At 43.8% G+C, this 23,001-nt stretch overlaps 3 protein-coding genes across 12 annotated transcripts in view; 1 reads left to right on the plus strand and 2 right to left on the minus strand.

Moving 5' to 3' along the window:
- Positions 1-1,585, minus strand: part of cep112 (centrosomal protein 112) — a 107,324-nt gene extending 105,739 nt beyond the window's left edge. For 2 of the 6 annotated variants that reach the window (XR_003982748.1, XM_030408352.1), the window contains exons 1-2: positions 1,418-1,580; positions 75-180 (exon numbers count right to left, since the gene is read on the minus strand). Coding sequence is in view for 5 of the 6 variants with exons in the window: in XM_030408352.1 (XP_030264212.1) it covers positions 75-180; positions 1,418-1,462 (151 nt within the window). In the remaining variant the exon portion in view is untranslated. Of the gene's footprint in view, positions 1-74; positions 181-561; positions 667-1,417 lie in introns of those variants that run through there. The other 4 variants (XM_030408351.1, XM_030408349.1, XM_030408350.1 and 1 more) reach the window with 4 other exon arrangements.
- Positions 1,586-2,039: 454 nt separating this feature from the next.
- prkcab (protein kinase C, alpha, b) overlaps positions 2,040-23,001 on the plus strand; it is a 106,039-nt gene continuing 85,077 nt past the window's right edge. For both annotated transcript variants that reach the window (XM_030408357.1, XM_030408358.1), the window contains exons 1-2: positions 2,040-2,206; positions 2,398-2,429. In XM_030408357.1, the coding sequence (XP_030264217.1) occupies positions 2,040-2,206; positions 2,398-2,429 (199 nt within the window). The remainder of the gene's footprint in view (positions 2,207-2,397; positions 2,430-23,001) is intronic.
- On the minus strand, positions 2,670-4,696 carry LOC115575931 (uncharacterized). Of its 4 annotated transcripts, none has more exons than XM_030408359.1 (5): positions 4,537-4,696; positions 4,375-4,433; positions 3,094-4,069; positions 2,972-3,003; positions 2,670-2,716 (listed from the first exon to the last, which is right to left on the minus strand). In XM_030408359.1, the coding sequence occupies exons 1-4, from the start codon at positions 4,557-4,559 to the stop codon at positions 2,979-2,981; spliced, it is 1,083 nt and encodes a 360-aa protein (XP_030264219.1). In that variant the 5' UTR covers positions 4,560-4,696; the 3' UTR covers positions 2,670-2,716; positions 2,972-2,978. The 4 variants fall into 4 exon arrangements, with proteins under 4 accessions (XP_030264219.1, XP_030264222.1, XP_030264221.1 ...); XM_030408362.1 differs by having other exon boundaries at positions 2,670-2,713; positions 2,972-3,007; XM_030408361.1 differs by having other exon boundaries at positions 2,972-3,007.

The following is a 23,001-nucleotide window of genomic DNA, read 5'->3' on the forward strand; positions in this document are numbered from 1 at the left end:
TAAGAAAACACACAACATATCCTGCAATGAAGTTTGCTGCATCAGTGATGTTAAGAGATGAAATGGAATCTCACCTGTCCTGTTAGGGTGTTTGAGGACAAATGGCTTCATGTCCAGTAGATAATAGTCAAACTCAGTGTCCAGCCTGCCCCATGAGTCCTCGTGTTTGCTCATAGTGACCTGCGGATGCGGATAAACAGTTATAACAATTAATAGGGATTGGCTGGCAGTGCCTATCTTAGCAAGCTACAGGGAGTGCTTGTGGCATGTTCAGTGTCATTTAGTTATACGAACCAGGTAAGTTAACACCGTGTCACATAATGTTAGCATAACATAACATGACAACAGCCCATTAGCTAGCAGTCGTATGAGCGTTGTTGACAAACCAGCTAGCATAGAGACCGGAGCTCGGGAAGGCATTAGCAAACGAGCTAAAGCAGACCAGTAACACGCTCGCGGGCAGTTGTTGTTTCTTACGGACTTCCTGGGACAGATTAACGACGACGAAAATGGCAAATTCGTTTTGAAAAAAATAAAAATAAGGACTAAAAAGCGACTTACATTGAGGACTGATTCCGCCGCTCAAACCGGTTCAAAACTTCAGCGTCTTCACGTCACGTCACGTCCGTTTTCCGTGGAGACGCGGCGTCTCACTGTTGCCATAGAAACCCCTGCATCTTTTTTTTCTACTCACTTTCTCCGTCCTGAGAGCGACTTTCTACAAAGTTTTTTCAAGGAAATGTACTTTGCTAGCAACATCAGAGCCGTAGCTAACATTGAAGACACTGAGGTCACGTCCTCGGTGTTTTTTTGTTTTTTTTATCGTTCTTTTACATCTTGATATACATGTATTTGGTAACACTTTATAACATCTGGCATATCATTAAAACAGATTGTGTAAAATACAAATCCAGATGTAGTGTTAATTAAACTTTAGTTATGTTATTTCACTGTTAAGAGGCATTATTTTAATCTAACGTTGCAATTTCTGCTCTTAATACTTTAATAAATACTGTGTAGTTCATTTATAAACATTTGGATGCCATTAGAAAGTTTTTAACCTTTACAGTTAATTTATGAACCATTTATTTATCAACAGTTAAATTACTTTACAAAATCCAATAAACTATAAATGTACCATTTATTAATTATGTTTGTTACCCTTGTCGGTAAGTTCTTTTGTGCAAATCTGATCAATTTAAATCTAAATTTGCCATATACTTTTCTACTCCTGTCGCAATTTGAGTCCAACTTTTATTCTATTTGCTGTCACTGATATTTCCTAAGTGATTATTGGTCCTATCAAAATGCACAGAAATTGACAAATTTATACTATAGTCATGTTGCTGAAATCCTGGTTACGGCCATGCATCAAACATCCACACACACAAAAAAAAAGAATATTCATGATAATTACCAAAAATTGCAAATGTGAGTCTTTAAAATTGTTCTGCGGTGTCATGTGGCACGGTTGTCAGCTCAATCCAGACCAGTGGGCTAATGTAACCCATTTCAAGTCCGCAAGATGGCGCTCAACACCGTCTCCTGGAGAGTATGGTCAGCTGCTGGTGTAGACACGTCGCCTCGGTTCATTCATCATTAACTCAAAATGTGGGAGGGGGGGGGGGAGGACAAAAAAAAAAAAAAAAAACGCAATACCCGGAACACAATCGCCTGACCTAGTTCACGTACAGGACACATCAGTTGACGTGCCTCGGCGTGTTGACACACCTCTACCTCACTTCTGATAACTCTTTTGCCTCGCTGAAACCTGAAGTGAGATCTTCCCCACACCACGTGAAGGCAGCGCTTACGACGTCACTCTGAATGAAAAAGTAGCGCTCAGCGCGCCTCAGCTGCGGTGCGGGGCAGAGGGAGGCGTGCGGGTCTGACAGGAGCAGCAGCACTTTGTCCAGAGCTGGGAAGAGAATCAGGACAACCTCTAATACGCAAAAATCGGTCGGACAACACCAAGTTGTGGCTGTGTAGTGTTTTGTTTTTTTTAAACGCTCCCCCACCCCCCCCCACCCCTCCCCATTATGGCTGACCATCTTTTACATTATAGTGACTCAGCTGGGGTTGGGAACCGGTTCGCCCGCAAAGGTGCTTTGCGGCAGAAAAACGTGCATGAAGTGAAAAACCACAAATTTACAGCGAGGTTCTTCAAGCAGCCGACGTTCTGCAGCCATTGTACGGACTTCATATGGTAAGCATCCCTTATGCACCGAGCATTTCACTTTAGCAGCTATTCAACATGCCTTTTCCTTATACAGCAAGTTTAACATGTCCATTTATGACATGCTTTTTAGCATGCAGAAGCGCATTTAATAAAAGCTTTTGCAAATAGTTTAATTTACAGGTAATGTGACGTTTTGTTCATCTGTTCTTTTCCTCCAGGGGATTTGGGAAACAAGGATTTCAATGCCAAGGTAAAACACTTGCATGTGTGTGTGAAGTGGTGCAGCCTGATATTACTCATTTGTTTGACCCAAGGGCCAGAAACCCAGCTCAGTAATCTTAATGTCAAGAGTCACCCTAAAAAGCAGAAAAGTTGTGCAATGATTTGACAGCTGGGTCTCGTCACAACGGCCAAGTTTCCTTTGCAAAAACTGCGCTAGGTTGAAGCCAAGCTTACACATGGAAATGAGACACTTGCACAGCAAAACAAGTCACATTTTTAAAAGTTTTATTTTCTTCCTTAGGAGGGCACAGCCTTCTGCAAGAAAGCAGATAGTATGTTACTTGGATGCATATTGGGAAAAAAAAAAAAAAAAACACTGTACAAGTTAAACTTTGAGATGTTTCCATAACTGAACAAGCTGTTCTCAGAGGAAAAGGTCCCCCAGAACACGGAAGCTAGAAAAGGTACAAATAAAAACTAAGGTTCAGATCATCAAACTGTTTTAAAGTGACGATCTGATTAAAAGTTCCATGACTGCATAAAAGCACCTTTAAAGATTGAAACATTTACCTGCAACTTAGACAGGATATCCATGGTTACCACTTTCTGGAAGATAAAAGTTGATTAGGAATCATTTTCTGTGAAGGAAATTTGCTCAAATCAAGCCTTTCAAGAAATGTGAGGCAGCATACCTGTGAGGGTTCTTGGCAGCTTTAGGTGCAGCTGGTTGGCCCTTGGCACCCTTTGAGCTCACAGCCATTGGTTGGGGATATTCTGGCGCGTACTTTGTGTGGCTGAGAAGATACTTGGCTCGCTGGTAGGCATTTCTGGACTGGATAATGTAGCTTGGAGGTGGAAGAGGAATGATGGGTCCACGCGATCTCTGGGGAGCCTGAACTTTTTGGGTCTTGGCTGGTTTCTGTGGACGCAGGAAGACTCCATTTTGTGGCTGGTAGGCAGTTTGACCGAAGTTGGTGAAGCTTCCCCGACTTGATGGATAGACGGGTTTGGCTCGTGTATCAGCTGGGTAGCTGGACGACGAGGGGTAATTCAGCATGGAGGGGAATCCAGTTGAAGACCTCTTGCTCACGGAATTAGCTTGGTCATAACCACCTGCAGTATTGGAGACGGGGCCATAACCCCGTCGCTCAGTCAAAGAGGGATATTGGAAGACCTCCTCATAGGTAAGATGGTGAACGTTAGCGCCGGCTGCACTGGAGTCAGCCACACCATAACCAGCGTCAACTGGCGTAAAGCTAGGAGACTTTGCAGCCTGAGAAGTCGAGGCCAGAGCGTTGTAGGCAGTTGGCCCAGCAAGAGTGGAGCCGGCAGCGCCTTCAGCGGCGGGCATCCTGACACCAACTGGTGTTTGAGGTTTGACAGGGCCTGGCTGGGTCTTTGCAGGAAACACAAGCGGCTCATCAAGTTTCTCCAGCCCCCAGTCTCTCGGAGAACCATTAACAACTCTCTCAGCCTGAGGAGCACTAGGCTGACGAAACGGGGCCCAAGCTGGCTGTCGTGTAACTGTAGGTTTGTTGTACCCTGTGTACGCTGGGCCAGTCGGCTGGTAGTTTGGAGCCTCCAAGTCGCCCTGATCGTAGGTCAGCGCCTCATCGTCAGTGTCATCTCCCATGTTCTGTGTGTCAGACACAGATGGATAGCCAAACCCTGTCAGATGGAGAGTTAAGCTGAATCAGTACAGGCATTTCTGAGGCTTAAACAGTGTACTGTCCTTTTGGGGAAATCAGGAGAAACTTTGACAGTTTTCTTTAAACCCTCCTGTTCTCTCTCTTCACCTCTTTCAGCTTCAAATGTGTTCTGGGACTTTATTATCATCGGAGCAGCTTGTTTATTTAGTCAATATTTCTGACTTATTACCCAATTAATGTTGTAACCATTAAAAATCCTGACTTTTAATTCATTCTCCTAAACTATAGTGCCCCATTTAATGTGGTGATTAAGAAAGCCATTACCCCTTATAGCTGGTGAGCCTGCACCACCATTAAACAGCAAAAAACAAATCCAGGAAACACTGTAAAGAGACCAATGAAGACAAATCATATTAAAGTCACTGTTTAAAAGATAATTGAAACCATAAAGTGCTCAGAAAGTCAACATGTGAACGAAATACATACCGCAAAAGGAGTCCAAGAGCCATGGCTGTACGCTGAGAAGCAGCACCCCGTACTACTCAGATGCTATGGTAACTAACTGGACTTGAGAGTAACCTGTGGGCTGACTGGGAACCTCCTTTGTGTCCCTTTTATATCAGCACTCCAGGTCTTAACAAACACCATTAGCAGCAGCTGCTCACTCAGAAATTAGTGGCCAAAGTGTTCACAGGTGTGGCAGCTGGACAACGCTGCACCTTGTTTCAAGGTGAAAGTCAAACCTGTAAACATGCTTGGTGTGTGTTTCAGCTGCATCGGAAGAACACTGATCACATTCCTCTGAGCATTTTGCGTTTTGTGCATGCCGAGGTTGTGGACTCTCACTTGAAGCTTCTCCACGGAGTCAGGGTGCCACGCACATGCCCTGAAATCAACACCCCGGCGCCACCATCTCTGCTAGTGTAACATTTCTATCCAGACATCTGATACTGTGCCAGCTAAAGAGGAGAATGGCAAAGGAATTAGGGAGTCAAAGATGAAAACGGTGGAGTTACAATGGGGATTACTACTTAAAGGTGCATAATGTAGTTTTGTGGAATACATTTTAATCAGAAGGGGAAGATCATCATTGAGTGATGTTTTATTCCTGAACAAACTAAATGAACAAACTTTCTTTGCTTTCATGACTGAAAGCAGTTTCATACTGTTTTGCTTTGTTTATATGTGGCAGACCCTGCCACCCTTCAAGTTTCAAACAGTGTTCTGGGGACCTTATTTTCCTCAGAGAGTAGCTTGTTTATTCAGTTATGGAGAAAATGAATATTTCTATTGTTGCCTCATTTATATTGGAAATACTGAATTTCTTCTCCAAAACTACATAGTGCCCCTTTGAAGTCAGACAAAAAATACATTGTAAAATGAATTAGGAAATGTGAAGAGGAGGGAAAAAAAAAGAAAATGAAATGTACTATGTATATCATCCAGTTAAAGTGAGATTTGTTCGCATCGTTTGCATTTGCAGATGTGCAATTGCATTAATAGATGCATGGCACAGCAAGTCCCTTTCCACATGAGTTGCAAGATTACAGCGACTGAGCTTAAAGTGTGATCTGCCAGACAAAAGAGAAAAGGCTCGATCAGCAGCGTCAGGAGGGCTCCGACTGAAGAGTAGCCGTGCATTCAGATGGTAGCGAGCTCATACAATGAGTAGAAAGAACAATACATCTCATCAAAATGTTTGTGTGGGCAGCCTCGGAGAGTTCGCACAAATGCCACACCACAGTGACAACACGCCACAATACAGTTGTGCGTTATGTCACCTCAAAGTGTAGTGTATTACTCTCAGACCTGAATGAAACGGGCGGAGGTGTGTTTTATGGTTTCGATCAGTTCTTGGGATGACTGTGCTACCATGGTGATAAACTCACAGCATAAGGAAACCTGACATCCAGCCACTTATCTGTGCACCAAAGACATGCAGATGAGTGTCACTCTGCAGAGTGCTGCTGCACTGAGGTGGTCTGTGGTTTTAAAGGAGACATGTGCTCTTTCGCAGGGTCATAATTTTGTTTTGGGTTGCTACTAAAATAGGTTTACATGCTGTAATACTCAAAAAGCAGCACTGTATTCCCCCTCTGTCGGAAGAGCTCTGTTTAAACCCCCCCACCGAATACCTACCCTGTCAAGTCACAGAATTAAAGGCAGGACTACTGACGAGGCGTTTCAGGAACAGGGTTTTTCTGTGGGAGAGAGGAGCTTCTGCTGGAGCTGACTTTTAACTGTCTCGATAATAAAACACTGAAAGAGGGGAGAACAGCAGAAACAGTGTCTAAACTTGAGTCCCACATCATACAGACACACATGCCTGATGATGGGAGTATGATTAGATTCGCTGTGCTCGTGCTCATACATGTAGTAAAATTGATTGCATTGCATTGAACTTAAATTTCACATGGCTTTTTTTAACCTTAATGATTACTGATGATATTCAAATGCCACATACAGTACATGCATGTGTGCAGAGGTGGAGCTGTCCATTTGCAGCACTGTTTGCTAGCGGAGGTGGGCTGGAAGATACATGTTCTTGGACGCAGATAGTGCTTTTCCTTGTGTTCATAAGGAATGCATTGCTTTTTTTTTTTATAGAACCATACAGTTGAATAATCCCCAGAGGACTTGATGTACGGACCTCTCTTTTCTTCACTGAAAGGATGCATAATGGCTTGTTGATGGGTCCCTGCGTTGTTATTGAATGTAACAAGACAGCGCGGAGAGATTCAAGCTCGAATATTCATCACTGTGAGACTCTAAATCAAGGCATATATCTCTCTTCTGCGAATGCAACCGGAGGCTTCTTATTCATGCACAAAGCTCAAGAACTGAACCACTAAGAATTGCTTCTCTGAGGCGGGAGTGTCAAGTGTAAAAACTTGAGCCTCTGTGACAAAGACAGTCATTGTGATGTTCTCGTGCGTGTGCTACAAGTGTGAGGCGCAGCTCACCAGCAAAAAACTGAGAGTCACTGGAAAAGCGATAAAGTGTGACTCCTGTGATCATTCATCATCATTCGATTCCTCTGCATGGCTAATACCAATTTACGTATTCTTAAGTGTGGGCAGATTAAGGGGCTGTCTAGAGCCTCCTGCTGCACATTGGAAAGCCAGAAAGACGCCTTTTTTAAATTTTCTTTTTTTTAATTCTCCTGTGATCAGCCACCTCCACCACACCACAGCGAGTAGCGGAGTGTAGTGCAGCAGCACTGGAAGCGTCTTTATTACTTAAAGATATCTGTGTGGGTGGAGGACAGAGCTCCTGCCGTTCCCAGCTTGGTGGCAGCGCTACCTTTTTATTGTTAAAGGTAACAAAGGTGATGTCTGTGTCTCCGTGGTTATGGATGTAGGAAGCATGTTACAGAATTGAATGAATCACTTAATAGCTGAGATCATGCGTAATGCCCCTTGTCTTTTTCCGCAGCCACACATTTACCGGCATTTTCTTTAAATGACATGTTATTGTTGTACATTCACTTTAACGTTCTTTATATCCAGTTGCCATAGGAACTCAACTTAATGTAACAAAAAAAACAAACACCTTGTAACGTGGGTTTTTGGTATTTAACGCACACTTTAGAGCGACACATGGTGCAAACCGCGATACATCCTGTCAATATGGACATGCTGAGCTATATCCTTTACTCCCAAGACAATAACACGCTCAGCTTGGACTGCTCCCCTCTCTCTCTCTCTCTCTCTCTCTCTCTCTCTCTCTCTCTCTCTCTCTCTCTCTCTCTCTCTCTCTCTCTCTCTCTCTCTCTCTCTCTCTCTCACGGTCACTGTGTTGGCTGACTCATAAATTCATTGTGTCAAAAAAAGAACACTAAAATCTGGACTATTCCAGTGAGTCATTTTAATCTTTTATGTTACTTAATTTTGAATCCAAATAGAAATCCCATCCAAACTTCAAGGAGACTGGCACGAACCTTTCAAAATTAGTGTTAAAGCTTCTATCAAATTACGCACGAACAAGAGCTCCTCTCTCCCGCAGAAAACGCTGCTCCTGAAACGCCTCGCCAGAAGTCACGCCTTTAACTCTGTGACTCTGTGACATCACACGAAGCACCATGTCAGACATATGCATTAGTTACGCCTAGCCTAACCTGTCTGCCCTGTTGTTGTTAGCGGTGCTGGCTCAGGCATGTTAGTCCTGACCAATCAGAGCATAAAGAATAAGGATGTGAAGAAATGTGCTGGGAATAGCAATATTTAGGTGGCTTTGTTGAAACATGTTTTGGATTTTTAAGTTTTCTGCAATGGCTTCTTCTTTCTTTTGTGTTCATGGAGATCTTTGTCTGAATCGAAATGTTCCTCTTGCTACTGCAGGATTGACTCAAACAGAAACCGATTGCTAATGTTTGAAAAACATTACTGACCCAGCACATGAATGGATTACACAAGTCATATGTGTAGCAGCATATGGGAAAAGGTTATTTCGGTTAATAGAGGTCACGACTCTTTTGCCACAATGGCAAAACTGGGAGTGATTCATAATGGAGCTGTTATAGAAAGCTGACCGCAAACCAACTTTCTTGTTAGGAAATCCCAAGTGTGATTTGATCAATTTGACATTTCAGTAATGTAAGTGTATTCGCTGATATCGAATGATGCTTGAATGAATAATAGGCTGTCATGTTGCATTTACTGCACAGCAGACAGATGGATGGGCGTTCAACAGTCGAAGCTCCTCGTGTCAAATCGGCGAGCTCTGTTCCACTGCAGTTTTTGACTTGAGAAGGTTCGACACATGAACAAAGGCTGAGCCTTGTCAAAATATGACACAATTATTTCATTAGTTGAATTTCAGGTCGGAGTTATTATTATTAATTATCGATCCCTGCAGGAAAGCTGTTTTTGCCGAAATGTCGCCTCATTGAACAGTGTTGCATGCTCATCTCGTAGAAATCAGCCATGAGAGTGTGACTGAGCCACTTGCCACCGTGTTGGATGCTCTGCTGTCTCCCCCTTTGCCTTCCCCTCCTCCCCTAGCCTTTGAAATTGAGCGTCTGTGGAAATGACTGTGCCATCTGGAGAGTCGAGAACCCGTCGTTGGGAGGAGAGCACTGCGTCTGGACACAAGTAGAGCGAGCGGTGGAGGGAGAGGCGGTTGTAGGAAGGGAGAAGATTTAACAATGTACAGTGTGCTGAAAGGAACTGCGAGGGAAAGGTGAACACGCACGTACAAGACTAGATGAGACGGAAAAGACAGAAACAGATTTGCAATCGCATGGGTGGAAGTGTGAGGGTGAGAGAGATGATGGAGTCGATGAGGCCCTTTACACATTCTGGCGTCTTGCTGGAGAGCTTTGGCAAAGATAAAGCAAACAGTGTGACTACTCAGAGCAGATGAAAGAGAGCAGAGAGAAAACAGTGGTGGATATTGTGTCGAGGCGACGAACAGTTGTAAGCTGTGGCCAAGTTACATCGGAGTCAATGTGGCAGGTTGTCGTGTGCGCTGAAGATAGTTCATAATTGCATTTGGGATCAGATTGATACCTCGGGGTGGCAAAAACAAGTTGTGACAGATCGTCGTTTTACGCTCATATGATGAACTTGAACGCAAGCAGCTCCAGAGCAATATTAGTATTGATCCCGAGCCATGTTGGTGCTCTGTATTGTATGTTATTGCCTTGTTTCCTTTGCTCTTACTTGTTGCTCAAATACTGGATACAGCGGCCAGGTCTTGTCTGAATGCTCCGAGCGATAAAATGGGGAAAAAAAATGTGTTTCAGACTTGAGGTTTTTTTTTGACACCCTCATCCGGCCAACATACTGCTAGGAATGATGGCACTCTGTCCGTCACACATGTAGGTATAAACCAAACCAAATCAACCAGATCCAGCCCACCAGAATAGACTGAGCACTGACCCAGATTTGGGCCAGATCTGATTTATTTGCTTCGCTCTTGGCCTAGTATGGAGGGGAGCGCCCTATAGCCAGCCATAGGGACCTCCCATCACTACTTTTTACACCTTGGTGAGGCAAACTATGACACTCAAAAGGCTATAACACTGGGCTGAGGTATCATAATAAAAAAATATAAGTATTAAGCACACAGTTATGGTGCACCCTATAACACATTTTAATTTAATTCCTAACTTTCTACAGTGCAATGGTGGGAAAGATTAGTATTGATTTGGGGGAAGACTCCTATCTGTTTGTGTGATTCTGCCATCGAAGCGTATATCATCTCCATGTTGTTTGTGGTTCTTCTTTGCTTCCATGGTGACGTCTCCATGACTGTAACCAGCCTAGTTTGTTGTGTTCGAATCACATTTGCATGCCCAAACGCAGCCAGTTTGCCTACTCTCTTCTCCAACCCAGTGACTATTTAGCTTTCATCAAGCAATAATGATCTGGGATCTTTATCGTGCGCACCGATGAGGGCGTCGGGTGTAGGCTGCTTCGCCGCTCTCTGGGACATTTGTTACCCCCGTGGGCGACAATCATGTATGTGTCAGTTAGCATGACGAGGGCTGACACATGCCTCCAAACGAGACCAGCACCGAGCCCTAATGGCGGTGTAGGTGTAGAGCCAATCACTTCCTCCGCTCACAATGGAGCGATGGACCTCATTAACCAATCAAGGAGCAGAAGTGCGGGGGTGTTGGAACATGAGAGCGAGAGCTGCACAACTCCTGACGGGGGAGACCCAAACAATAAACATCTTACACAACGGCAGGCGGAGATGGAGCGGCGCTTTCTCAAGTGATGCCGTTGAGATCTGAATGGTCCTCCTGCGCCCGTTGAGGATCGCCTGGATATGTTTCATTAGATACAAAATAATGAAATCTTGCTTTGTTACTTCACACAGCAGATCTTCGCCCTTGTTGCTTTATTTTTCGGATAATTTAATTATTAACCTCCCGCTCAGTGTAGTGGGTGTTCTTGCTGCTGTACTTGCCTGTTTACACTGTCATTTTCTTTTTGTGGGGAAATATGCACGAGCTAAGAGAATCCATTAATTTAAAAGCATAGCTCATTAATTACTTAAAAAAAAAAAAATCTAATCACTCATGAATGCAAAAGTGAAGTGTGTTGATTATAAGCTTTACCCTGAAAACACTTGCAATAGAAGTGACAGAAAGTGAGTGAGTGCCGCAGTGCCGAAGAGATCCACAGACCCAATAAAACGATATGCTCTCAACAGATATGTCCCACGAGACATTTTGAAGTATGTGCTGTGCATTAAGAGCAAAACAACTGAGAGTTTTCACATCGAATGGTAAAACTAGTCTGTGACTGACGCATCTATTATGAACTTTGACATCAAAATCCTGCAGGAATTCAGCCTCACTTCAAACCTCATCCTGGATATCTCTTGAGTTCTATCGCGCTCAGCTCAGCACTAGGGTCCGTTTGAGACTGATTGAAATAGACCTGTTGAATGTGGAGAAATCAACTGAAACATTCTTTAAAATATCAACGATTTTAAACCGACTCCCGGCTGAACGGCATTAATTACACCGAGAGTGGAGGCTTAGCTGGCCGGGATAATTATGTGTAATTCTGCCTCTGCTTGTCCCTTCTCCACATTCAGAGTGTCCCTTTGTTACTGTCGAGCTCTCCCCCTCCCCTTCTCCGTCTCCACTCCTCACTCAACACTACTGTAGTAACAAAGTGGGCGATTTCCATTTTGTTAGCATGTTGACAGCTCTTCTTGGCGGTTTTGTGTTTTATGTTATCAGATCCTATCCGCCGCAGCCTCTTGGTCTTGTTCTGTACATCACGCCTCCGCAGCGCATGTTGTATATGCAAACTGATTTACACACAGCGTTTAGCAGTAACATGATGCTATGTTGTTTTTTTTTATTAGTATAATTGATAAAATCCCAAAGCTCTGCTCTGATCTTCTAAAAAAAATAAGATATAAATATATACAGTACGTGATTTCATTTGAGCAATTTCCCGGCAACTAAAGTCGCACACCGTCAGGAAATATTGGCTCTTGCCATTCTCCGTCTACATTGGTGGCTTGTCAGATTGAATTGTGGAACCTTAACAGCCGTGTCCAAAAGGTCTTTTCATCTGTTAGCACCCCTGAAGACAGAGTGACACAAGACTTTCCCACGTGACGACAGGAGTGTATTGCCAAAGTGTGGTTGCAGTACAGCGAGCTCTCAATTAAAAGTCACTCGCTGTAAGGAGGGGATGAAGGGGAGGAGAGAGGATGGGGATTAAGATGGGTATAAGATTTGTTTGGTGTTAAAGGGCCTTCCACACTGAGAACACAAACTTTACCAACAACTATAACAAAAATGTCATTAGGGTCCCTTTCAGGGCGGTGCGATGAACGAAACACAGCCAGCCAATCGAAATCCATGCTCATTTACAGGGCTGTCAAACAGCTTTGACTTCAGGGACATTTTCCTATTCAGTAATACTGGTTTCTAACTGTAGACAACCTCTTTAATGTGAGCCAAATGATAGCATTTCAGAGACAGTTCTCTAGTAACTCAGTCTTTGATATTTATACAACTTATTAAACACTTGTATAATGTACATTAGGCTGCAAATTAAACACTGATGGGCTCTCTGAAGTTTCTTTCGTCCTTTATACAGTCGCCTGGATAATGGATGTTGACACAGACAAAAGTATAAATACAGTTTGTCATCGGAAGACACGACTGGAGTGTTGGATTCTCCTAACTTCGACTTTGTGCTGCCCTGTATCAGCAGCCAAAGTGACTCCACACAATGCTGTGAATGTCTGTCGTTTTGATGCAAATACATTGTATGACTGCCTCACAGTAAAGCCACACCATGTCTCACGAGTGGAATGCTTTTAATGTGAAGGAGCGGGAGTAGAAAATGTTTGTCTAAGCATTAGGAACAAACTCATGGCTCTAGAACAGTGAAAGTAAACAGTGAGGCTGATTCAGTTATATAAGATTCATGTCCTGTTCCCTGTGAATCCATCATGGCCGACACCGCCACTAACAATGAAAACTATTAGATGGAGGTAGTTACAGGATGAAAGTGCATTGAATGACTATTGCAGAAAAAAAGGGGTTGGAATTAATTGAAAATATCATGTTGTGAAGCTAAAGGCTAACGGCTACCTGACTTAATGCATCCATTGTCGGGATCTGCTGTTCCAAATGCTGTTCTTTCCGACACTTTGGATTTGAACTTTGATCCTGATTGTATTTGTGCTGCTAGAAGGCAATTTGTGATTTTAAAAAAGCTGGCTGATCAGAAGTATATATACATATTTTCTGTGTGAAACATGATTCAGCCGTCAGTTGTTGTTTTTTGCCACATTAATAGTGCCTGTTAGAATTCACAAAACTACAGCCAAGTTATTGCCTCACATTACACCCGTATGCCCTCGAAATACACTCAATATTACACCTCGGTAACCAGAAATCCTTCTAGGTGCCTCTCACACGGCAAGCCTGCCCTGTGTCACCTCCTACAAAGTCATTTTAACTAACAGCAGAAGTATTCTATGTATCTTTTCCCTCGTCTCCGGCGGCTACTGTAAACTCTCGCCAAGTGTGGTGTGCCAAGATTACCATGGTAACAGCGCTTGGCCTTCGCTCCTCCTGTGATGCACCAAATCTCTGCCAGCTACCCTGGGCTAGTGCTTCCCTTTAAGAAGAAAAAAAAAAAAAAAACTAAACACAAAACACCCCTTGTCTCCAAATAATCCTTAAATGATGATTCAACATGGGAGCTTGGCATCAATTCCTCGGGTCCTGTTTGTCCAAGTAAAATGGGCTGCAGTAGCCGTGACAATGCAATTTATCTGCTAGTCAGGGTGGGAAGTTTGTAATCTACTGGAGGGCAGTCTAATGTCCCTTCCCACACCTGGTTATTTATATTAGAACTGCGCATTCACATATACGAACAGACCACTTGTTATTGTGATCCCTGTTCCACTCCAATGCAGTCGTCTTTATTTCCTGTCCCCTCCCGTTGACTTTGTTCTGCCCCGTCCTTGTCACATGATAAATAGAGAAATTGACTCCCATCCCATAGTAATCCAACAGCAATCCCGTGACCCACAGGATTCACAAAAAAAAAAAAATCCCAGCCCAGCCTTTAATCCCGAACCCGGCAGTGCTTGGTGCAGCACAAAAACCGGAGAGGAGACCATTTCATGGCCAATTCGTGACAGACTCTGCCCCCATTCTCAGTGCAGCAGTGACCGCCACAAGTGCAATGTTTTCGTTTTAACAGACTGTCTGAGCGGATCATGTCACTATGTTTTGCTTGCATAACACAGTGTCATCTGGTGACATTAAAAAGGGGTCTTTTGGAGGCTCGGCGGGCATTACTCAACTGAGAGTGGGTAGTTAATTGTCAGGGAGCTTGCCTGCTTCTTTTTGCCGAGACACAATGCGGTGTAATAAGATGACACATTGCTGTACCCTAATAATCTCTGTTTTTAACAAAACAAAGGCAAAAGAGCAGTTGGGGGGAAGGCTCAGAGGGAGCCATCTGAGCCAAAGACAAGGACTCTAGAAGGATATGTGTAATGTCGTCCCTAAAAAATAAATGTGCGGCTGCGTTTGTTTGTGCTGTGCGCCTAAACAGTGATGGAGAGTGACAGGAGCAGTCACAGCACTGTGATTTAATCTTTTCCAAAAAATGTCTCCAAAGAGGGAGAGACAGCAAAGATTTCCGACAAGATGCACTAAATGGCTGGCTCCGAGTGTCGACCACAAACATGCTAATAACTTTCCGCCACACTGTTCTGCATCTGTTACACAATGAATCTCTCTTTCCAGGAGAGGGTCAGTGGGCTTTTGTATTTTGTATTTATTTATTTATTTTTGGGGAAGGATTGGTTTGTGCTCAGGCCAACCAATCTGCTGCAGCATCGGTCTTAGATTGTTTGACCCATGTACAGAATGACACAGTGTGAACCCATTGCGGAAAATTGGAAACAAGGTTTTTTAAGGGGGAGGCCTGTGCTTTGTCTCCGCAGTGCTTTATGGAGTGAAAGATGGCGGCATGTTGAACTTTCATTCATAATAGATGGTGCCCCAATGATTTATATAAAAAGACACTATCAGCCAACAGACGACCTACATTTCAGCATCTGACATTTAACCCCTGCGTTATTGGTCTACATCTACCCAAACCATCTGTTGCCATGACAATCGTTAGTGTAATTCAGTTCCCGTATCAAACTCCGGGCGAGTGGATCAATGCAGTGAGTGTGTGGTTGTGTGCGCGTCCCTCTCCTGTCTGCAGACTCTTGCCCCGGGGGAATTTAGAGCAGGAGTGCTCACCTCCACTGTACGCACCTCACCGCTCCAGCTGTGCTTAATGAATTCTGTGGCGATTACACCCACAGCTATTTCGGGAGAGGTTTAAGTCAGAGACATCAGTCTTGACCCACATAAAGTCAGCACAATGTGCACTCGAGAGGATTTCAAGTTTGCTGGGCCTGTGCCGTATAACGTGCGTCCTCTCAGGTGTGATGCTTTAAGGGCCCATATGGTACATCTCTTTCAGGTGACATATGCACTCTGACCTCTTTTTAACAGAAGGCTATTATCAGCTGTGTTGCTGATCGTGGAAAATCAATCAACCAATCTTGATGAAAATCAATAATCATCATGCCTATTTCTCAATCGTCCATAGCACATTGCTTGTATTTACAACATTAAAGCCGAAAAATCTTTTGAATTTTGGTAAACAAACACTAAGCAGCATGTTATGCAAAAGTTTTCTTTTAAAAGTAAAAATCTGACTTAAAGAGACAGGAGCTGAAACAGGGAGCTCATTGTGGTGCTGCACTGGACAGTCTGAGAAGACTGAGACTGTTTTTTGAGCATTAAAGCATGAAAACCTTTTCTAGTAGCAACCCAAAATAAAATTAGGAACATGAAAATGAGCATAATATGGCTCCTTTAAATCACTGCTACTTTAAAGGTATCATCTAAATAGCGCACTTAAACTCTCCTTTAAAAAGTAAGAAGATACTGCCAAAGGAGAGACGAGAAAATAAAAGGTAACTAAAAGACACAATAATAAAAGTGCGAGCGTGTGGCTAAGATTGACACAAGGGACTTTCCCAGCCACACAGTAATATTTTTGCTATTTTTGTGCAAGGACAAAGATGCGGGGAGGCAGGGAGAGTCAGAGGGTTAGCGAATGTGTGCCAGTTTTCTGAAGCGTGTGTTCCTTCTTCCTGCTCCTGTGGTGCCGCATGTATATGTGTGCGTGTGTGTGTGTGCGTGTGCGTGTGTGTGTGCACTCGCAGTTTGAGGGTCACCCAGTAAGCGACTGCAGCGCAGCTCTTAGTCATCCTCACACCTCCAGCCCCCTTTTTACCTGACTGTCCATCTGTCCACATATTAACAACCAGAAAGAAACTGCTGTAAACAAATTCAAATATGCAAATGTGTAGCTTGCATATAACGTAAGCTCAAAGTAAACACAGAGCAGATAGTGTTTCGGAAATGTTAATGAGTACAGTATGCTTCTTTAGGCAGAGAACAGGGAAAACATCTACAAACAAAATGTGTTCTTGGCTCCTCTTCAGCTGAACCAGTGAGCAATAACAGAATTATTGTTTGATTGACACACATTTAGATATGTGATTTAAAGGTACCATAACCAATTATAAACATGTAAAGGAGAGTCACAGGCTATAGCCTATCTCAGCAGCTAGCCGTAATTAGCTGGAGGGCTATCACTGCAGATAGCATTTACCTCTGCTTTCTATTTTATTTCCTGAAAAAAAACATGCACTTATACACTGTTAACAAACACCCGGTTATCACTGTTAATTCATTAAGCTTATGCTTTTGCAGCGCATGATGGCTAATTATTTGCAAAATAACAAGAAGCTGCTGTGACTTTGAATTTAAGCTGCATTTTGAATTGACCGTAAAAAAAAGGTAAAAACAAAAACAAAAAGGTACATTACAATGAAATACTGTAATTAGGGTACAGCACCATGCAGGGATTGAACAGTCAAATATTGTAATTTTACAACGAGGTACACATGCTAACATGCCAAAAGGCTAACAACATGTTAAAAGGCTAACATGCTAACAACATGCCAACATTCCAACATACTTCAAACATACTAACAAATGTCTAAGAGGCTAACAGGCCTACAGGTGGTCCAGTATGGCACATCTTCCTACAGGCTAGCATGCCAACAACAGGCTAAAAGGCCTTGAAATGTTCCAAAAACGTGCACATGCTCACAAGCAATATGGTTTGGTTAATGTACAAAACATATCGCTGTAAAATTACTTTAAATTGACTGTAAGTTTGTATATTTACAATAACTACAGATGCTTATGTCAGCACCAAAATACTGTAATTTCACAGTGAATGTGTGTCATGGTCACTGTAGAAACATGATGTATCACTGATTTTCACGTGTAAAATAAATGACTGTAAAAAAATTGACATTCACAATGTTTACAGGGTAGGGTACAATCATTTTGTATACCTGTAATAAAGTACTCTCACATACACAGTCGTTATCAGATCTCTGACGGACTGTTAATGCGCTGGGAGCAGCTGAATAGCCTCGGTGATCTGATGGTTAGCTTGAACTCTCCTTGAAACGTTGTTGAAAGCCTTCCCTCTAGTTTTTGAACACATCGATACACATACATCTCCTTTATGTCCTTCTCCTTTATGCATAAGTGCACATCCACATCCTCCATCTGCGGTATGCTCACCTTGTTGAACTCTTGTGGGGGCAAGAGAGGAGAGAATTCGAGGGCGGAGGGGAGACAGAGGCTGTCAGCTCTCAGTTTCTAATTGGAGGTGTCACTGTTGTGTCTCCTCCCTCGTCTTTCCCAGCCTCCTTGCTCCGCTCAGGGCAAATATAGCAACAGGCCCCACAGGGGAGAATCAGCGCTCTGCCTCCATGTTTTTTTTGGCATCTGTATGGCAGAATGGAATGAATTCTAGGCTTTGATCTGTGTTTTATAGTCTCTGGGATCCCACTGGTGGAATTACAAGAAGGAGTATTCCTTTATCCTGTCTGTTGTTGTGTCTATAACTCCTATCACTTCCATCTAAACATCTTCTTACCACATTAGAAAAAAGGGAAACAGAACAATGAATGAAAGCCAAAATACTACTTGATTAGCCTGAAATACAGCCATAAGTGTATCAATTAGGCCTTCAGCTTTACAACTAAGTGAATTAAACCATTATGAAAACTGTCCTCGCTGCCCTGAAGTGTAAGAAGGATGCGTGTGGGTTTGAGGGGGTTGCATCGCTTCTCACCAACTGTTTATTTGAGTATTTGAAAGCCTGCACTGTGGCAGTAGATCCTGAGGAAATATGGCCAACAAAGCTTGGCTATTAGTTAAATTAAAGTATACAAATCAGTAATGATTAACACAGCAGGCGCTTATTTTGACTATCTAAGCGGCCCATCCATCCCCCCCCCTTTTTTTTTTTACTACTCTGTCTCTAGAGTTAGGAACTATAAACATGATTCATTTGCAAAACGGTGAAGGGACTGCCTGACGAATCTCCCCGCTAGTTCAGCATTCAAGCCACAGGGAGGAAATGCAAATGCTGAAGGCAGGGCGCTCAGCTGTTACGTGCGCTTATGTATCATGAGGACTGTTGCTGGCATGTCTCCCAAAAGGGTGAAAGAGAAAGTGAGGCTCAGTTTGCAGTGGTAGATCTTGCCTATGTCAGTCCCCTTCTAATTCAACTTCACCTATCTGGACATTGACCATGCATGCTGTTGCATCAATTACAGATTGTTCCTCCACATTTCATAAACGTGCATCCACGGTCACAAAGATTGTAGTCGGATCGAGAGAGAGAGAGAGAGAGCTCCAGCACATTCTCTCTTTCCATCTCGGGTCGAGTGAGGAGTCTCACCAAACTCTGATCAAACTTTCCAAACCAGGCAGGACTGATCAACTATAAACCAAGATTCTGGTCCTACACTGCCCACGTCTTGACTGAAATGCTTTCAGAAAGGTATTTTAGTGTACCTTTTGTATGTAATATGATATTGTTTGACACCAGCTGGCCACTTTACCGTTTCCTGTTTCAAAACGGACTCCGAGCCAAAAAAGAGCCGTGCCCAACTCGCAGTATGTCAGCCCATCAGCAGGAGTATGCAGCGCTGTGCACTCTGGTTGTTGTAGGTTTTCTATCTTTTGAGCCCCTTTTCCCCATTTTATCTGGTCGTGTGGCACCGATTTCAAAAATGTTTGCATTCCAATACTCCATATCCAGCCCACTTTTGTGCAAGGGCCAACTTTCCCGTACCTCCTCAACCAAAGCTGATCAGATGATAGCAGCCAAACAAACACATTTATCACTGGAGATGAGCATGTATATGAGTTGGTCCATGTTCTAGCCCTCACCTATGGTCTCGAGCTTTGGGCAGGGACCAAATGAATAAAATCGTGAGTACAAACAGCTGAAATGAAGTTCCTCAGGAGGGTCCTCGGGGTAGCCGGCTGTTGTTTGCAACAAAAAGACCCAGGTTAGGTGGTTTGTGTATCTGATCAGGATGCCTCCTTCCTGGGGGGGGGGGGGGGGGGGGGGTCCTTCATTCTGAGGTTAGACCCAGAACATGCTGGGGAGAGGATCCTCCAGAAGGAGCAGGAAGACATACATAGGGAGAGGAACGTCTGGACAAGTTGGTGACAGTGGATTGACTCGTTTAAAATGCTCTTTCTATAAAAAGAGATTAAGACATAGACTTCATGGAAGGTTTTTATCTTGTGTCTGACCTCTGACTGAATAGAAACGGTTGGTACATCAGGATGTTACGGGATTAAAGAAAATTCTGTCGATTACATCTGTTCATGAAACTATCAAAGAGTATGGAAATTACGAGACTGAAGTTCTGACGCGGTCACTTGAAATGCGTCTCTTTCATGAACATATGCTCCCTGCTGATGTAGTATGCGCACACGTGTTTCGCGTGAGTATTAACAGATTGTGCGGTAGCTGCTGGTGCAGAAGGATCAACATAGTGTGTCTGCAGAGCGGGGATAGTAAGCCATACATCAACCTCACCCCACATGGCAACACACAGCCAGCCTGCTCACACCTACTCACACACGGCACACACACACACATCTATATACCCAACGGCTGCCGAGTCTTTGACACGCTAGGGCTCGTTTCTGTCCAGCAGATATTACAAAAGTGCATTGTCACTGCGACACCCTCGCAGGCTCTGTAATGCAAACGGAGTGTCAGACAGACACGGTAGCCTTGACGGGTCAGTTCAGACTGTGTCGATAGCTCTTTGATCCTGGCTGCACGGACAAAGTAGACTGTGCTGGAACAGTACGGCGGTGGAGGCTGTTGAGTGAAAAATTAGGCTTCCATCTGTAAGAGCAGCTCTTCACATGGAGGGCTGGTAAGAAACACAGTGGCAGAGAGAAGAGCGAGAGAAGTGGGCGTAATTGTATCTGAAAGTGAGGTTAACCACATACGTATTCAACGGGCCAGCGAAATCTCCCCACAGCGGAGAGCAGTTCAAATGAAGAGAAGACTCCAAACCACTCGTCCTAGGAGCTCTAAAGGATTTGTCGTCTCTTTTCCAACACTTTGGTCCAGACTACAGTCAGTGCGTTTACATGGCACTCAAGAAAACCGAATTACTGTGTTAGTCTGACTATGATGGGATTTCTAAGATACATGTATACACCTTAGTCTGACTAAAATCGGACCGGATCGGATTTCTCATAGTCGAATTGAAGCACCCAGATTATTCGATTGATAGTCGCATTACTCCTGCATGTATATGATCCAGCGGAACGGATCGGATTTTGCGTTCTGCGCAGCCACAAGATTTTTCCCCGGGCCGTGAGCCGGAAGTACACGGGCGGCGGCGTCTTTTCTACGAAATCACCGCAAGAAAGAGTGCCACTGTGCCCCTAGTTTGTGTAATTATCATGTACACCATATACGAAATGTACAAAGATGTAGCTTCGTCTCGCTCTTCGTACGCCATCTTTCTTGAATGCCGAAGCAGCTGGTGACGTAGAGAGGTCAACCGGAGGTGTTTCTGTTACCACTAGTTGAAATGGGTACAGCGCCACCTAGTGTACTGGGGTATGACATGCTCCGGCCAATAATCTGATTTTCTCACCGGCATTTATACTCGTACAATTGCAGTTGCCCGATTGAGTAGCATAGTCGAACTATGGCTGTAATCTAACTAAGCTGTGCATGTAAACACACTGAGTGTCTCACCAAACAGTTTGATAGACAGCCATTGACTTACATACAGACATTCATTCTCCATCCATCTGACTCTGGTCTTCCCATCCCATTGGTGTAAAATGTGTCAGCAACTGGATGCTTTGCCATGAAACTGAGCGCAGACGAGACGCTGTCATCGTCCATCGCCGATGGCTGAAAGTCATCCCTGACTACTAATCCCTGATGGTGATTTAGAAGGGCCCATCAGAGAGCACAATTAAGTAGTATTTCTCCTCAGAGTTGCCGTAAGGACAGAGTTGTTGGCGCTTGTAACCTGCGGGAGAGAGAATGAAAGGACGTTTGTTGCTGCTCAATGCGCTGACCAAAGAATCTAAGTCACTTCTGTGGCATCAGCGTTTCTTTTCTGTGGAACGGACATGACCGCAAAGGTTATTGAGAGTCTTTATACAGTTAATAGTATTTTGAACCTATAAACAGTGAACACAAAAAGCAGAACTTGTAATGGAATACTACAGTCATTTATATAATCAAATCGTTAATTCTGCCTGTATGACAGGATAAAAGGGATACAGCTCACAGGACTTCCTGGTCAATTTTTTCATGGGAGAAGATGGCTGTGGATTCAAATCAGGTCTGGCAACAACATGCATTTCACTGACATACTGTATAGCCCTGCCTGCTCAATAAAAGATCATGAGTTATTTAGTGCACCAAAGAGAGGGAGTGTTGACCAGATACAGTGGGTGTAGGTTTCTCTTTCTCTATATGATCTATATGGTCTTCTGACTCTCAATAAAAACTGCCATTTGTTACATTATTATAGAAATATCGATTATGGCCCTCTGGCATTCCTGCAGGTTTTCACTCCCGAGAAGACGAAAGTGGTTTTGAAGAGCCTGACCAACCTTCTGACGCTGCTGTTGTCAAAGCTCTTTCACTAGCAGAGAAAAGAAAAACAACAAAAAAAAGATCATTGATGCTGAAATCTAGAAAAAACAGCGAAAATGTTGACATAGAAAAAAAAACAAGAATAAGAAGGCACAGGGTGGCGTGGGAGGTAGCAGGTGCTAATTGAAACCATCTTGCAGAAAGCACAGAATGCCATTTCGCCACAGCTGCTGCCTTTCGTTCTCTCTCCCTCTCTCCCTTGTTCGCCTCCAAATGGTACAAGCCATGCACTCGACAGGCTGACTAATCGCTCTACACAGGCTTGGATGCAGGCGTGTGGATTAACTAGGCCAATTAGCCAAGCACAGAGACTCCTAGTGATGAGAAGAGTCGTGCTCCCTTTTTCAGTCGAGTGCCATTAATCAGCGATAAAGGGGTCTGAAGCAACGCTACAGTTTACCGACTGCTCTGCTGCTCACAATAGCCAGGTTTTTTTGGGGGGCTCAAGCCTCTTGACCTCAATACAGCATGACGGTGTTTCTCTGGGGCTCTGCAGTTTTTGTGTTACAAAAATACTCTTCTGGCCGGCTTCAGAGAGGGACAGGGAATGAGAGGTTGCTCCAGTGTGAGTGTGTTTTCAGGCCTGTGCATCTTGAAGGAGGCTGCGGCCAAATGTGTGACCATGGGTCCATGTGTGAGTCTTCTCCGAGCATCTGTACATTTGCATCTGGGTGATGCCATGTGTTTGTGTCCTGACGTATACTATGTGCACGTATTATTACATTACATGTCTGTGTGGCCGTGGCACAGAGCAGGCCTCCTGTAGGGACTTGTCCTGCCTGCTCTTGTCTACTTGGCTGCTGTGCAGTATACTGGCCCCAGCTGACCCTGGATCAGCTCATCAGCT

The sequence above is a fragment of the Sparus aurata genome, chromosome 23 (assembly GCF_900880675.1).
Source record: "Sparus aurata chromosome 23, fSpaAur1.1, whole genome shotgun sequence".
In the NCBI taxonomy this organism is placed as follows: Eukaryota; Metazoa; Chordata; class Actinopteri; order Spariformes; family Sparidae; genus Sparus; species Sparus aurata.